The sequence below is a fragment of the Aquarana catesbeiana genome, linkage group LG02, assembly GCF_042186555.1.
Source record: "Aquarana catesbeiana isolate 2022-GZ linkage group LG02, ASM4218655v1, whole genome shotgun sequence".
Classification (NCBI taxonomy): domain Eukaryota; kingdom Metazoa; phylum Chordata; class Amphibia; order Anura; family Ranidae; genus Aquarana; species Aquarana catesbeiana.
The window spans coordinates 662,121,697-662,138,416 of record NC_133325.1 but is presented as its reverse complement, the minus strand read 5'-3'; the positions used below and the strand labels follow the sequence as shown (position 1 = coordinate 662,138,416).

Genomic DNA, 16,720 nt, shown 5'->3' with positions numbered 1-16,720 from the left:
TGCTGCTGAATCTGTTGCTTTCCCTTGCATTGACAAGCCACAAGTTCTCCTAAAATGTATTATACAATATACATATATACCCTATATTGTCAAAAGTATTGGGACACCTACCTTTAATAGTATCCCAGTCTTAGTCCGTACGGTTCAATATTGAGTTGGTCCACCCTGTGCAGCTATAACAGCTTCAAGTCTTCTGGGAAGGCTGTCCACAAGGTTTAGGAGTGAGTCTGTAGAAATGTTTGACCATTCTTCCAGAAGCGCATTTGTGAGGTCAGGCACTGATGTTGGACAAGGCCTGGCTTGCAGTCTCCGCTCTAATTCATCCCAAAGGTGTTCTATCGGGTTGAGGTCAGGACTCTGTGCAGGCCAGTCAAGTTCCTCCACCCCAAACTCGCTCATCCATGTCTTTATGGACCTTGCTTTGTGCACTGGTGCGCAGTCTTGTTGAAACAGGAAGGGGCAAGCCCCAAACTGTTCTCACAAAGTTGGGAGCATGAAATTGTCCAAAATGTCTTGGTATGCTCACGCCTTAAGAGTTCCCTTCACTGGAACTAAGGGGCCAAGCCTAACCCTTAAAATAATCCCACACCATAATCCACCCTCCACCATACGATTTGGACCAGTGCACAAAGCAAGGTCCATATATACAGTATCTCAAAAAAGTAAGTACACCCCTTACATTTTCGTAAATATTTTATTATATCTTTTCATATGACAACACTGAAGAAATGATAGTTTGCTACAATGTAAAGTTGTGAGTGTACAGCTGTATAACAGTGTGAATTTGCTGTTCACTCAAAATAACTCAACACAGCCATTAATGTCTAAACTGCTGGCAACAAAAGTGAGTACACCCCTAAGCGAAAATGTCCAAATTGGGTCCAAAGTGTCAATATTTTGTGTGGCCATCATTATTTTCCAGCACTACCTTAACTCTCTTTGGCATGGAGTTCACCAGAGCTTCACAGGTTGCCACTGCAGTCCTCTTCCACTCCTCCATGACGACATCACAGAGCTGGTGGATGTTAGAGACCTTGCGCTCTTCCATCTTCCATTTGAGGATGTCCCACAGATGCTCAATAGGTTTTAGTTCTGGAGACATGCTTAGACAGTCCATCACCTTTACCCTCAGCTTCTTTAGCAAGGCACTGGTCATCTTGGAGGTGTGTTTTGGGTCGTTATTATGTTGTAATACTGCCCTGCGGCCCAGTCCCCAAAGGGAGGGGATCATGTTCTGCTTCAGTATGTCACAGTACATGTTGCCATTCATGGTTCCCTCAATGAATTGTTGCTCCCCAGTGCCGGCAGCACTCATGCAGACCCAGACCATGACACTCTCACCACCATGCTTGACTGTAGACAAGACACACTCGTCTTTGTACTCCTCGCCTGTTTGCCGCCACACACGCTTGACACCATCTGAACCAAATAAGTAATCTTGGTCTCATCAGACCACAGGACATGGTTCCAGTAATCCATGTCCTTAGTCTGCTTATCTTCAGCAAACTGTTTGCGGGCTTTCTTGTGCATCATCTTTAGAAGAGGCTTCCTTCTGGGATGACAGCCATGCAGACCAATTTGATGCAGCGTTCGGCATATGGTATGAGCACTGACAGGCTGACCCCCCACCCCTTCAACCTCTGCAACAATGCTGGCAGCACTCATATGTCTATTTCCCAAAGTCAACCTCTGGATATGACGCTGAACACATGCTCTCAACTTCTTTGGTCGACCATGGCGAGGCCTGTTGCAGTGACCGGTGTGAGAGAGTGAGAGCGATAACACCAAATTTAACACACCTGCTCCCCATTCACACCTGAGACCTTGTAACACTAACGAGTCGCATGACACCAGGGAGGGAAAATGGCTAATTGGGCCCAATTCAGACATTTTCACTTAGAGGTGTACTCTCTTTTGTTAGCTGCTTAGACATTAATGGCTGTGTGTTGAGTTATTTTGAGAAGACAGCAAATTTACACTAAAAAAAATGAATGAATAAAAACCAAGCGCTGATGTGGATAGATATGTGTGATATAAATAAATTGTGCTAAAAAATATATATAAACCAATATAGTTAGTGCTATAATAAAATCAGTAAATTAAAGCTATCAATATAGGGTGATCAGATAACCAAACAAATAGTACTAAGTATAAAATTGATGCGCTTTAAATAAATAGTGCACAATATGCTGCTGCGACTAAGCTTAAATCCAGGAATAAAAAATGCATACATGTGAATAAAATAAATAAATAATTATGGTGCTAATACATGTGTTAAAATTGCCAAAATAAATCTTCAAATTGGTGATGTGACGGTGAATATAAATAAAATAATAATGACACTCTGAGTACAATGTCCAGATAGAGATAAATAATGGGGGAAAGTAAAAATAATTAAACAGTTCCTTCCCTTAATCCAGATTGATTGACTCACTGGGTTAGATCGTTTGTCTCAAGATATTTAGTTTTTCTTGCATCAAACTTCAGCCATAATACTGCTGGTGATTCGGCTCTCAGGATAAAGGTTTTATACAAAGCAAGCAAAGAAAAAATAGATCATTGTGCAGTGAACTTACTAGATAGTGCACAAGCAAAACAGGGACAAGAGATACACTCACAAACTCCCTGTCTATTAGAAGCATTCAAATATGCAGATTGCAGTCAGCCGCTGTGGACGAAGTTTCCTATTGAGAAACAGCTGCTGTTAACCTTCAGGTGTATTGCAGCACTGAACGTCCTAAGCTCCTCCAGGAGGAGGAGGTGTACTAATTTATGCCCAGCATAAATTAGTACACCTCTTTTGAAAAGGTAAGATTTTAATCAATATCTCGATGAACACAATAATATCTCGATGAACACAATAATTTCCAAAATTTTGACAAAACTGAGCTCTATAGAAAGTTTAGCTCATTACATTAAAAAAGATAGCTTAATAATATAACTTAGATTACAAAATCTTTTTTACTCAAGTTTTACTCAAATTCGTTGATGCAAAAATGAATATACCCCACTACAAAAACTACTACAGCTAGTATTTTATATGACCTCCGTGATTTGTAAGGAAAGCACCAAGTCTTCTAGGCATGGAATGAACAAGTTGGCAACATCTTGCAACATCTATCTTTTTCCTTTCTTCAAGAACGACCTCTTTTAGAGCCTGGATGCTGGATGGAGAGTGATGCTCAACTTGTCTCTTCAGAATTCCCCATAGATGCTCGATTAGGTTCCGATAAGGAGACATACTTGGTCACTGAATCACTTTCACCCTGTTCTTCTTCAGAAATGCAACAGTGACCTTTGGATCATTGTCATGTTGGAAAAGTGCACAATGACCAAGGGCACAAAGTGATAGTAGCATCTTCTCTTTCAATATAGAGCAGTACATCTGTGAATTCATGATACCATCAATGAAATGCAGCTCCCCGACGCCAGCAGCACTCATGCAGCCCCAGTGGACACTGCCACAACCATGTTTCACTGTAGGCACCATGCATTTTTCTTTGAACTTCTCACCTTTGCGACACCATACAGTTTTGAAGTCATCCATTTCAAAAACATTTATCTTGGTCTCATCACTCCAGAGTACAGAGTGCCAGTAGTCTTCTTCTTTTTCAACATGGGCCCTGGCAAACTCTAGGTGGGCTTTTTTGTGAATGGGCTTTAGGAGAGGCTTCCTTCATGGACGACACCCATGCATGCCATTCCTCTGCAGTATTGTATTCCTACGCTGTATTGTGTCACGGGAAGCAATCACCCCAATTTGGTTCTCTACTTCTTTAGCTAACTGCAGTGAACTTGCATGGTGATTTTTCATCAACCCTTCTCATCAGAGAAAGTAAAGGTTCTCTGAAAAATCTGTTGGGATGTACTCATTATCATATATATATTGTACAGGACGCCAAGGTTGGGTCCTAGATGGGTGCTATATTTCACTGATATTTGGGGTATGGTCCCTTTAAGGGAAGTGCGGTGGTGTTCAGGGGGTCAACCAGAATGGGTGAGGAATTCCCGGGAGTAGAGTCAATCAGGAAAGGACTGACTCGCAGTCCTCTCTGTCTTAATAGAGAGTTATTTGGGAGGCTCTGAAGTGATATTCGGGTGGGAAAGAGCCTCCACCCCTGACTACAGGGATTCAGCACACAGGGGGTTAAAGGTCTCCAGGAAACAGCTCATAAAAGACAGGAAGTAGCGTTAGAGGTGGTGGTGAGGAGGAGTAGGTGATTACACCTGTCGTGATGAGCTGTGTATCTGTTTGGAAGCTGCTAAAGATTCAACAAGGACTCGTAAAACTCTGGGGTGAAGACCCGGCCACAAATTGTATGTGCCTTTTCTTTAATTTCCTTTGTGCTGAAGATAAGCGGACTGTATTTTATGCTGAAGATAAGCGGACTTTGTTTTATATTTTTGTGCTGTGTGCTGAATGAAGCTTTATTTTTGATTTGCTTACAAATAAAAGCCTTTTTGTTTAAAGTTTAAACGGTTTATGCACTTGGTCCCGTGGAGCTATTATCCCCTAAACTTTACAATATATATTGTGTGTGTGTGTATACATATTTTTATATATATATATATATATATATATATATATAAATATATATATAAAGATGCTCTTCTGTTGACCCATGAAAGACTATTTCCTGCATGTTCAGTGTCACATGTTTGAGAGTGAATGTCAAAAGAATCAAAGTAGTGGGCCTATCAAAAAAAAAAGAAAAGGTTGTAGGAAAACATACGCATTTAATTAAATCCAACCTGTTTTCAAGGTCATTATTCTGCTGCAGTGCCCAAACATTTCATTTTCAAACTTTATTGAAACTGCATTGTTGTGCTTTAGCCCCTTGACAACGTAGTGTATCATTGATGCTCAGAATCAAGGAGAAAAGACCGCTAATATAGAAACCTAGACTGTACTACTACTTATACGTAGAATGTAACCAATGTTAAGTAGACACACAAAACTGCAGATTAACCCATGCGTTGGAAGAAAAGTGATTTGACACATTTGTTTTGCTGTGATTCCGCTTTAGGTGATGAGCTGCAACTGCAGGAATGAGAATGGGTTAAGGCAAGAGCTGTGGCAACGTAGATGCTTTTCAGGGATATAAAGGATAGAACATACAGACCTTCACATCTGAGCTTGCCATGCAGTGAACATTTAGTGATTAATGTGCTCACGAAGAATATTTGTTCAAGCCTTTGGAGGCTGCTGAAAACCAAATAAAAGGGCCAGTGAAAGACATGAACAAATGATCCAGAAGATGGCCTAGGCCAGGTTTTGTCAAGAACGCTAAGTCCATAGTACACAAATCCTTATGGCCCAAGCTACATACATGCCCCCAAGGCAGCTTCTGACCCTGTAAGATGCTTAATGGTTCTGTGCTGTTTAGTAAATAAGGCCCTTGATCTCCAGGCGTACAAGCTAATATATCAAATCAAGCCTTTTCTAGGATCCAGCCTTCTTCATCAGGGAGGTGTCCACCTTGATACAATGCGGAACAAATCAAATGGCCACATGGTCTATCATAACACAAAGGTCAGGTATTTCCTCTATTTTTATTGTATATCAAGAGAAATAATCCGTCCCATCCAAGGCATTTGTCACCAAGTCTAAGAGAAGAGAAATTGTCTACAGAAATACGACCTTTCCAGATAGTTATTGCAAAATTATGAGAAAGCTATGAGAAAAAGAAAGAAAACCATGAAGTTACAGGAGCAAAATGTCACCTCTAATTGCACTTGTATTTGAAGCATTTGCTAGTTTTAGACAAAAAAGGAGCCTGTGTAAAACAGTTCATAGTTTTATATAAATAACTGTTTGGTGTCTAACAAGAAATCAGGGCTAAAATTTATTTGCCATTGATCTAAGATTTATTTAAAAAAAAAAAACACTAAATTATCATTAAAGAGCATCTGTCACTTGTGGATAAAAGGGGGGCAAACTGCAGAGGGTAGGCAGTGCAGGCACCTAGATGCAAATACTTGCAGCAACAAATGTTAGGCCATTATGAAGGATAACACTTCTAGATAATTTCCAAGCTTGTTGCCAAATCCTGACCCCAAATGTTCCCTATTGGTCCATAACTACCATGGGCAGCCTTTCTGGCCAATAGAAATGTGAAGTAGGCAGAAAAGACTGTGCAAGCTAAAATGGTATCAATAACTTCTCCCCAGCCTCATTATACATACACAATATTATTATTAGCTTGAAAATTCAGTTTCAAGTCTCACTAGCTTTTGTGCTTTGTATAGTTGGAGAAACAGAAAGACAGACTTATGGCAGGATGGCTTTTATTCCCTTTGAGTTAGGCTACACAAGGTCATGCCCTTATTGTCCTTTAGTTTAGATTATGATGAAAAGCACAGCATTCCTCAAATCCTTTGTACTAAAACAAAATATTGTCACACTCAGCAGTCACAAAGGACAGCTTTTTTTATCAAAGTGACTTGAACCATATGGCTTGCACAGAGTTGGCTTAAATAGGCCATAACCACCAAGAATCTTCATGAATGAAAAATTGACATTTTTACTAAAAAGTGAATCCTTAAGAACCTCAAAACAATACCCAACCCTATCCAGTGGCATCTGATTTGTTTCTTTTCCACTGTCTTGTCCAGCTTCTTGGGTGTGGACAGTCTATGGTTGGTAATATTAGGGTGATGTCACACCTCCTTATGGGATTATTTTTTTTGTCTTGTGTTTAAAGCTTATGTTTAGCCAAATCTCTTTTTTTTTTTGTTTGTTTAATTTTGTTTTGGGCGGCATAAGGAAGTTTAGATACCTCTGTAAAAAGATCTATATCTACATTCTTTAAATTTATATATATACGTTTACATTGCATTTTGTTCTTGGGTTGAGATGCACTTTAAGCATTTTTCTACTTCATTCAAAACTAAAGAAAATGTTTTGACTTGAAGTGGAACTAAAGTTCGGCTGTTTTTTGCTACGAGCACGTAGTTTTTTTTTTTTTTTTTTTTTTTTCAGAAAAGAGAATCAATGTCTCTTCTGCAAAAGGAAAAAAAATACGCCTTTTTGCAGCATCCCCCAACATGGAAAATGAGCGCAGCCTCAGTTTACAGTGGCTGGCCCAATTCCTGTGTGCTGGAAAGATGTCCTGTGCAGGAGTGGCGCCATCCCGCTCTGGCGCATAAAGCTGGCCAACAATCGGCACACCGACTAAGGTGCCAGCGCTAGATGGGGCCGTTGGAGGAAAGGTCAATATAAACTTCCTTTAGTTCCGCTTTAGGATACTGAATTGGTCACTTGGTCACTTGCTGACACATGGCCATTCAGGATCACTTTGGTCCATCCCTGAAGCCCTAAGGAAAGAAGGGAAAGTAGATCAGGGCTTTTAAATACCGAGACCACTGCACTGGCTGCATGGCTGTGTCAGCTAATCACCCACAGAGGTAAGTGCAATGAGTACAAGGGGGGTGTAGGTTGTTAGTTCACTTACATTTTTTTTTGAAAAGGTGAACTTAAAATTTTAAGCTAACTCTGTACTAGCAGCATGACTTATTTCACCGTTATGATTGGACTGTTTCCCCAAAACATTAGCTGTTGACTTTGACTATGTAATGTTTCAGTAGAAATGAGTTAAATTAGTTTTAAGCTCCCACTGGAATGCCAGACATTTCAAAATTGTCTGCTTGCACCTTGCCACTGTTAACCACAGCACCAGATTCTCTAAGAAGGTACAGAGTATTTGTATAAGATGACGTGACTTTTCTGGGAGGTGTTGGGATTAAGTCTAGTACACACGATCAGAAAATCAGACGAAAAATACCACTTTCGAAGCGATCGTACGATAAGCTGATCGTTAGTGCGCGACTTTCGAGAGCCAACCAGGACAGTTTATCTGAAATTATCCGAAGTGACAAGCATGCAAATTTTTCTCATGCGATACTCATACGATTTTCCTTTACGAATTAGTACAGTATTCGTGTGAAAAAAGTAAAAAGAGCAAGACCACGCATGCTGGAAAACAGAAGAGTTCATTACAATACAACATATTACATCACTTCCGAAGTTGTATTCTGTCGTACAAGAATTTTTGGAAGTTTAGTAACCTCTTCATTTTCCATATGACACTAGCATGCAAAAGAAAATAGAAAAAATAAACGGACCATTATTCGTTCAATATTTTCATTGTGTGTACGAGGCTTTAGTATATGCTGTGCAGGATAAGCAGTGGTAAGGAAGTTTTTTCATCACCACAGTTACTTTTTTGTGTTTTGGTTGCACAACCCAGGAGAGGTTTAATGCTGATATTTTATGGAAAAGTGTGCCCATCAATTTAAAGAACTGGTAAAATCACTGAACAAAAGCTGTTCACAAGGTGAGCAGCTACTGCTAGAGGAAGAATTTGAGCCCTAAGAAATTATCTGGATCTCTGCATGGCTGGCGCCTAAAATGTGATCTCATGTGCATCTAAGTCATAATAATACAGCCTGCCTCATTTAACAAGCACATACAATATTTTACATTTCCAAATCTTTGTGGAACAAATGGCTTGCGCACTCAAGCTTGTTGATGGAAAAAGTATGGGAGCTCTTCTAAGTTAGCAGATAGTGGAATCTGTGTTGCTGGAGAGAAATCTGAACCAAAGGCAATATGACATGTAGTGGTTAGGGTTTATTTGACCCATTTCTCTGTGCAAAGCTGTTTCAGTTCATGTAAACCGTATACTATTAGCCCATGTCACAACATTTCTGGAGGTTGGGGTTAGGCCTCTTACCAGGCCTTAATAGAAGCCACGCAGTTGTTGATTTGCTTCTGTATTTTGGATGGTTGTCATTGTATTTTACATGCTTGTTGAATGCTTAGCAGGGGTCACCAACAAAACACTGCATGCAAAAACTAAAGTTTGGCCCCTTTCAAATGGAGAGGTGTCTGCTCCAATCAGCAGGCTACCTGCAGATTGGAGCAGAGCAGGGCGGATGTCACATCTGTGCCTGCTCAGTTTATGCAGAGCAGATACGGGCAGACCCCACTGAGCTCTGTGGGTGTAAACAGACTCCACTGTTCATTGTCATTTACATCTGGCTGCCTCCAATCAGCTCTGCTAAAACGGGAACAGACACACCTCTTCAGTTTTTTTTTTTTGCAGACCAGAATGGACCCGGAGGTAGTGTCCATTTACACCCACATGTCCATAGGGCTGCATGGATCTTCAGATGAGGCCTGTCTGAAAAACCGAGAGGCAGATCTGATTAGAATGGCCGTGTGAATGGTGCACTGTCATGGTATTAAAAGGCTTTCTCATCCAGGCAGGTTGAGGGGCCCCAGGGTGGTTGTCTCACACGGAACTGTCTTTTCAGTTTCCTCTCTGGTTGGTAATCCCTGGCTTGGGACCTGGAAATTTCTTGGAGATTTGGGTGGGATGAAATCTCCAATCTTGGCTCCTAGTTTTGGAGAACAACTAGCACACTGTGCAGGTGTGAACTAAGTTTTTGTCAAGTCAGGACTAGGGTTCTGGGCTCCAAACTCCCGAGGAGTCCACATGGTTGCAAGGGAGCAGCCAGAAATGCGAATTGTCTGCATGGTGCAGTCTGTGATAGGAGAACAGACAGATGGCCCAAGCTTGAGGGCTGGAACAGAAGGGAGCTGCAAGAAAGAGTGAGCTAACAGAGGTACATTGTTTTGTACATGAACACGGGGAGGCTGTGTTAAGTGGTCTGGAGGACCAAGGCACAAGGCCCAAGCAGTGGTGCTGGTAAAGAGTCAGGAGGCTGAATATTTCATTCTGTGTTAATGGTGGAAACCCCTACGAGGGAAGCTGTTTGTATTGTTGGACTGTTCTTTCTGTTTAACAAAAGTGGGCCAAAAAGCCTTTAAATGGTATAACTGGCATAGACTGTACTCACTGGTAAGTGCTACACTTGAGCTGAACAACCCCTAAACATCATATTAGATGCACATTTTTGTTTTCTTAGAACATAATCTTGAGTACAGCAAGAAGTTTAGCCTTTTCCCATCTATCCAAAAACATATGCATAAGAAGAGTAATTGGTGTTACAATGATATTATTCTCCCTGAATAAATAACCACAATGAACTGTGTTCAGGCAAGGACAGATTTTCGAAACAGTAACCTAAAGCAGGGCCCCCAAACTTTGCGTTACGGGGGCCACAGCGTATATATTTTACAAATATTCATGGGTAAAATCAAATTTATAAGTTATTAAATAAATGTCAAATGAATTATTAGGTGGATTGTTTGGTAATCAGCAGGATTTGGTTTAGAACAACAACAAAAAACTTCTAAAAAAACAAAGCAAAGAAATTGCCAATAAACTTGAGCCCATCATAGGCCCCCCTTAAATGAGAGTGCCCTCTTACATCAGAGTCCCTATCATAGTCCATCTTACATCAAAGGGCCAAAATAAATATTGCAGTGGGCCTGATTTTGTAGACCCCTGGCTTAAGGGATAAGTTTTTGTTCAGAGGTACTACATACCCTCCCACACTCGCACCTTGTTTTCTTCAGCAAACATATACTTGCCTTCCAGACCAAAATGCTTCTATCAGACATCTATAACCTATGTGATATCAGTTTGCTCAACTTCCCACTGTAATGCCCCGTACACACGGTCGGATTTTCTGACGGAAAAAGTGTGATAGGACCTTGTTGTCGGAAATTCCGACAGTGTGTAGGCTCCATCACACATTTTCCATCGGATTTTCCGACACACAAAATTTGAGAGCAGTATATAAAATTTTCCGACAACGAAATCCGTTGTCAGAATTTCCGATCGTGTGTACACAAATCCGACGGACAAAGTCCCACACATGCTCAGAATAAATAAAGAGATGAAAGCTATTGGCCACTGCCCCGTTTATAGTCCCGACGTACGTGTTTTATGTCACCGCATTTAGAACGATCCGATTTTCCGCCAACTTTGTGTGACCGTGTGTATGCAAGACAAGTTTGAGCCAACATCCGTCGGAAAAAATCCTAGGATTTTGTTGTCGGAATGTCCGAACAAAGTCCGACCGTGTGTACGGGGCATAATAATTCTGTACACTTGTTGGCCCATTTAGTCAAGTATTATGGGTTGTATCCAGCAGCTATCAACATGTTTACCAGACAGCCAAAGGGCAAAGCTGGAGTATTTTAATATGTAAATGCTGCCCACTGTAGGTACAGAAATTGATTGGAAAATCACTCTGGCGGGGACACAGAATGCAAGAAGACATTTTTTTCAGTAAAATGGGAAAGAGAACCTCCTGTTGAGTTCACATTTATTTATCTGTCTCTTCTTCCCACAGACAACAAATCCCTCAATTTTTTGTCCCTGGGACAGAAAATGGAATTATATCTACTTAACATAGTCTGAGACACCAATGCATATTTGGCAGAAGTAGTACCTAATCTAGTATCTAAGCATCCAAAACTGGAGTTGGTTTTTAAAATATGTGAAATTGTGTAAATTTCATACAAGATTTAACATATTAATGTAATTTTAAATCTGCAGCTTTCATTAAAGAACTACCTGTTGATCCTGCCTTGTAGGTCCTTGTTTATGCACTTCCTCTTACAGTGTGTCCCTGTTTTCCAGTTGTGATGCATCTTGTCCTGTTCTCACCTGCCCTCCCAACTACAAGTATCCATTTCAACACACATTATGCACTAGTTAGACATTAGGCATAGTCCACTGTTGTTGCCATATAGAAACCTGCACTACAAAATGCTATACGGCCGTCTCATGCTTGTCTGTAGACAGGAGGAGACTGCAAAAAGGCTGAAGGAGATGCACAGAGATGCAGCAAAGGATAAAAAAAAGTATTTTATTTTACAAAATATAATTGCTTATGATACACAGTGTTTGAAAAAAAAAAATTTACAGTGTACATCTACTTTAGTGTAAGCTTACTGGTTTTGAATCTCAATAATGTATAATATTTATGGAATGATTTTTATAAAAATATTTTGTGTACTGGGGAAATAATTTTTGCTAAGATCTCTTTATTTGTTGCCGTTACTAATCATTCTACCTGGAAATAATATTTGGGTACCCCCTGACAACGTATCTCTTCTTGGGTCTGCTGGAGCTTCCATCCATTTCTCCATCCATATTTATCTAAAGGATAACGGCATAGACTCTGGCAAGCTGGAAGCGAGTTGTTCACTTTAATAGGAATTTATCTTTTTCTAGCCTTAGGAAATTAGATTCACAGTTTGTGGAATGGTCCTGCATTCGACCCGTGGTGGTTGCTTTTTGTCTGCAGAGTATAAAACGAGGACACTGTGATCATTTCGTTGTTTATTTCCCTGTCCTCCCTGTCCTCAGCCATCTGTTTTAAAATGGATGTTGACAAATTCCATCCGCTGAGCAGTAATCGCTCCAACATCACTCTATAACTCTTTCATTTTTCATACTGTAGAGGAGAGGGAAGAGGAAATTGTTTACTCATTTAATCACAAAGGGAAAACAGAATCCTTTGATCTCTCATTACACCATCACACACACTGGAAGCCTCCACGGTTAAAAGACTAGTTAAGTCTCAGGTCTCTGCCACTCTCAGAAAATTAGCAGTCCCTTTGGAACAATTAAGTGGATCCTGGAGAAGATGGTCCAATCATGTCAGGATTCCCTGCTCCTATCAATCCTAGTCTAACTGTTTATTCAGTTTTCTGTGTCTTTTTCACTTCATCATCCTCTACTAGCTTGAAATAACAGTCTTGCTGTGGGGATGTGTATTATAGAAGCTTCATCATGCCTGGTTCCGCGGCCTTCGGACGTTCTCTATCTTACTAGCGTGAGCACCTCTATTATCCTTTTATTTTGTCCTTTGAAATCAACGGATGAATCCTGTTATCTGTTTTGAACAGCAATTGCAGAACTATCACAACAAGCTGATGGATGCTTGTTGGATTCACTGGACTACCATGGGGAATGGCAATGATCAAGAGCAAGAAATATGTCCGAGTTTAGGGTCAGAGTTAAATTTAGAAATATGAAGCCGTAAAACACATTTCACAGTTTTATGTTTTTTTACTTTTTTTGTTTTTTTGGGTTTTTCCTTTTTAGCTTCGATAGATGGGGTGAGCCAATGTGACCCCAAAGAGATAAAAGGACTGTTTTGATTTCTTTCATAATGTATTTAAAGCTAAATTCCAGACAAACTGCTAAATGCCCACTTGAAATACATACTGCTGATGGATCTGTCCGCCTAGTCCTGACAGTTACACATCTGTAAAACAGTACATTCAGTCTGGTGATTTTATTTACAGGTCATCTCTCTGCTTTCCCCTCCTATCAGTTTGTTCCTTCTCAGCACTGACATCTGAGTGATTGCAAGTACTGCCTTTCCCACTCACAATCTATGTGCTGCTGCTTTATAGTGTATTATAAGAGGCTAATCTTAGGTCATATTCAGTTATTCAGTCATTTCTTTCATTTAAAATTAGGTTCCTTTTTATGGATTACCACATTCATTTTTCCTGTGTATATCAGCCTGAAGTTTAGTTTTAAAGTAGACACCAGACTTCTTTAGTTTGAGTGGAAAACAGTCAAGAGTTTCTTGTCTATGCTTTCTAGGAACCTTACTGTTCGGAAGACACAACAGGAAATAAAAGGAAACTTCTCCAGAATGAAAGGATGGCCAAACTTTGACAGTTTACACCGGAATAATTGTCCCTATTGAGAGTGCTCCTCTACTTGTATTATAGTAACAACTGTACACTTTAAGATTTCCCCTAATTTTCTATTACATGCCTTTTGTTATGTTAAATAATCCATTGAAAGCATTGTGTTATATTTGTTCGATAAAAGCACAAAACACCCATTGATCCTGCCATAAATTGTGTGAAGTTGATAGCTTCATGTGCTGTATTCTTATCATTTACATTGTTCCCTGTCATTACAAAATACCTCTGCCTTTTAGAGAAGACTTGGGTGATTGGAGAGGAGTACCCGATGTCCAAAAAGAAGAAGGTTTCACTTGATTAATTTAATAGTTGTTCATTGGAGATAACAGTAAACAAGCAGAGCCCATGCATTTCTACTCTACTTGTTTACTCATATCTCCAATAAACAATTAAAAAATTCATCAAGTGAGACCTTCTTTTTTGGACATCGGGAGCTCCTCTCTAATCACCCATGTGTTCACTGCGGTAACGCCTCCATTGTTGTTATCAGACAGGTAGCAGCTCGAGACCCCAACGGAGTCTATCACTTACCACCTACAATTAGGATACAACCCATTGGAAGAAATTCCTTCTTAACCTTCCACACAGTAACTTGCCGCTAGGCAGCCTGGCGCGACGTCAGTCCAGGGCTGTCTTCTACTCAAACATTATAGAGAAGAGTGGTTAGGTTTCTCTAGTTTTGTTCTAGAGTGACAGTGCTGCTGCTCCATATTGTATATTAAAGCTGAGCTCCACCCAAAAGGGGAAGCTCCGCTTGTTTGCACCCTCCACTGCCACATTTGGCACTTTTTGGGAGGGAGTGGGTACCTGTCTTCACTTCCGGTTTCCCTTACTAGAGATGCTGGAGCCTGCACCTGAAGCTGATTTGAAGAATCAGCTTGAGTAAGGGCATTGCTGGATCCCTGGACAGGTAAGTGTCCTTATATTAAAAGTCAGCAGCATAGGCGTGCGCACAGGGTGTGCCATATTAGGTCAATGATGTCACAGGTATCCCTGCCCCTTTGTGTATGTGCAGCTACGCAGCAGTGACTGTCCCAGCCATAGCTGAATGGGCAGGCACCAATCGCTACCTCTGGGTTCAAACAGAACCCAAGCTCATCCCTATCCCTACAGGTGAGAATAAAGGAAAAAAGTCTGATTTAAAAAAAACGAATGCAGACACCACATCTAAGTGCTGGTAACCCGCAATATATTACATTTTTGTTCTTGGGTATAGGTACGCTTTTAATATTTTCTCTTTCTCTGTTGCTGCGTTTAATAAACTGGATAACATTATCATTTGTTTTCTGTGATTCTATTTGCAGGCAGCTGTCCAAGCCCTGCGATCAGAGTACAAAATTACTGTCCCTCAGAGTAAGCCGCTGTCACCAGGGGAGATCCTGGGCTGCACTTCCCCACGCCTGGAGATGCCCGTGGATGCTGTTGTGTAAGTATTGAGAATTTCCAGCTATACCGGATGGTAACATGCAGCTTGCACCATTAACTACATTAATGACTCAGTATTTCCACCGTGTCTTGTGAATACTGAACCTAAACACAGAAAATCTATGCAAATAAGGTCATAGTGTACTCTACATATCCATGTATTGTGCTGTGTAAAATAATGTTTCCCTGCACAGTTATTATTAAGTAAGTGTTTTACGCCGGTGCCATTTAATACCTATGTTGATTAACATAATGCTCAGTAAGTGGAGCTTTTTGCCTTTTGTGTTTTCTTTAATGCATTCTGAATATGATTTTTGTTAAGTTTTGGCTTATTGTGTTCCCTAGCTCCTATGCAGTAATTTTCATTTATATTTATTTGAGTTTGGAATCTCATTATAATTTTAAGTATGCCAATATATTCCACTGAGCTCTACAATGGGGTGAGAAGACAATACAAATAATTATGGTGCAGCAGTGGGTGAATACACTTAGTAATGTGTGCTTTGCTTAGAATTCCTCTCAATGTTACATGCAAAATCTGTAATGCTACTGTTCCGCTATTCTCTGGTTGTTAGGATAGACAGATAATGCCAGACACAAGGGGAAATTACTGAGGAGTCCTGGGCATATTGAATAATTAGAGTGTCCTGCCTCTGTGAAAGTGTTTATGTATATAGGAAGTGAACATGCATAGCATAATCTAAGAGCAAATGGCCGCAACCAGTGATTAAAACAGGTACCAGTAATAGTATGCAAGGAGATTATATACAGACTTACATTATAATGGATGAATTCCAATAAGATTTATTTTATTCATTTATATAAAGCATACAAATTCCGCAGCTTTTACATAGTATACCAGCCTTTGCTTGCAATATAAAGTGTGCCTAAACCTAAGAACAAAACGTGTACCAGTCCTTTTATCCTCTAGCTGCATTCATTTAATTTTTTTCTCCTATATTTTTACCCGCTAATACTGCCAGTAATGCACTTCCTCTACTAGGTTGGCAGTGCTTACTCACTGCATTGTTTCCCTAGGCTGCCTGCTACTGGTTTGAACTACAGAACATTTCCCCCCCATCCTAGTTTACATAACATAGTAGGGAGGTGTTCTTTAGTAGGCAAAATTAACTATGCAGAGCTAATAACCATGGTAACTGTCAACAGTGCATTATAGGTATATTTTAACAAGCTTAGAGCAGAGTTCCACCCAAAAGTGGAACTTCCGCTTTAAGTACTCCACGCCCCCTGACATGCCACAATTGGGATGTCATTTTTTTGGGGGGGGAGTGGGTACCTGGTTTTGAGAGGGACTTCCTGTTCCACTTTCTTCCTTCCATCTTCTGGCCACCTAGATGATGACTCCTCTCCCCCTAGGCAACCCCTCCCTCCCTGCCATCTTCTAGGACACGTAACAGGTCCCAGGAGATTGGCTGGCCACTGACAAAGCGCAGCGTGACTCGCACATGTGCAGAACGAGGCCGGCTGTGAAGCCACGAACTGTCACAGCCGGGCGCCCACACTTACAATGCCGGTGCCGAGGAGAGGCAGGGGAGAGGAGTGAGGCTTCGGGCGGCCGCATCACTGGACCGTGGGACAGGTGAGTGTCTGTTTATTAAAAGTTAGCAGCTATACTTTTTGTAG

At 40.6% G+C, this 16,720-nt stretch overlaps 1 protein-coding gene across 1 annotated transcript in view; it reads left to right on the top strand.

Moving 5' to 3' along the window:
- Positions 1–16,720, top strand: part of DPH1 (diphthamide biosynthesis 1) — a 444,182-nt gene that overhangs the window by 315,351 nt on the left and 112,111 nt on the right. Inside the window, exon 6 of the mRNA XM_073616616.1 lies at positions 14,956–15,077. Within this exon, the coding sequence (XP_073472717.1) occupies positions 14,956–15,077 (122 nt within the window). The remainder of the gene's footprint in view (positions 1–14,955; positions 15,078–16,720) is intronic.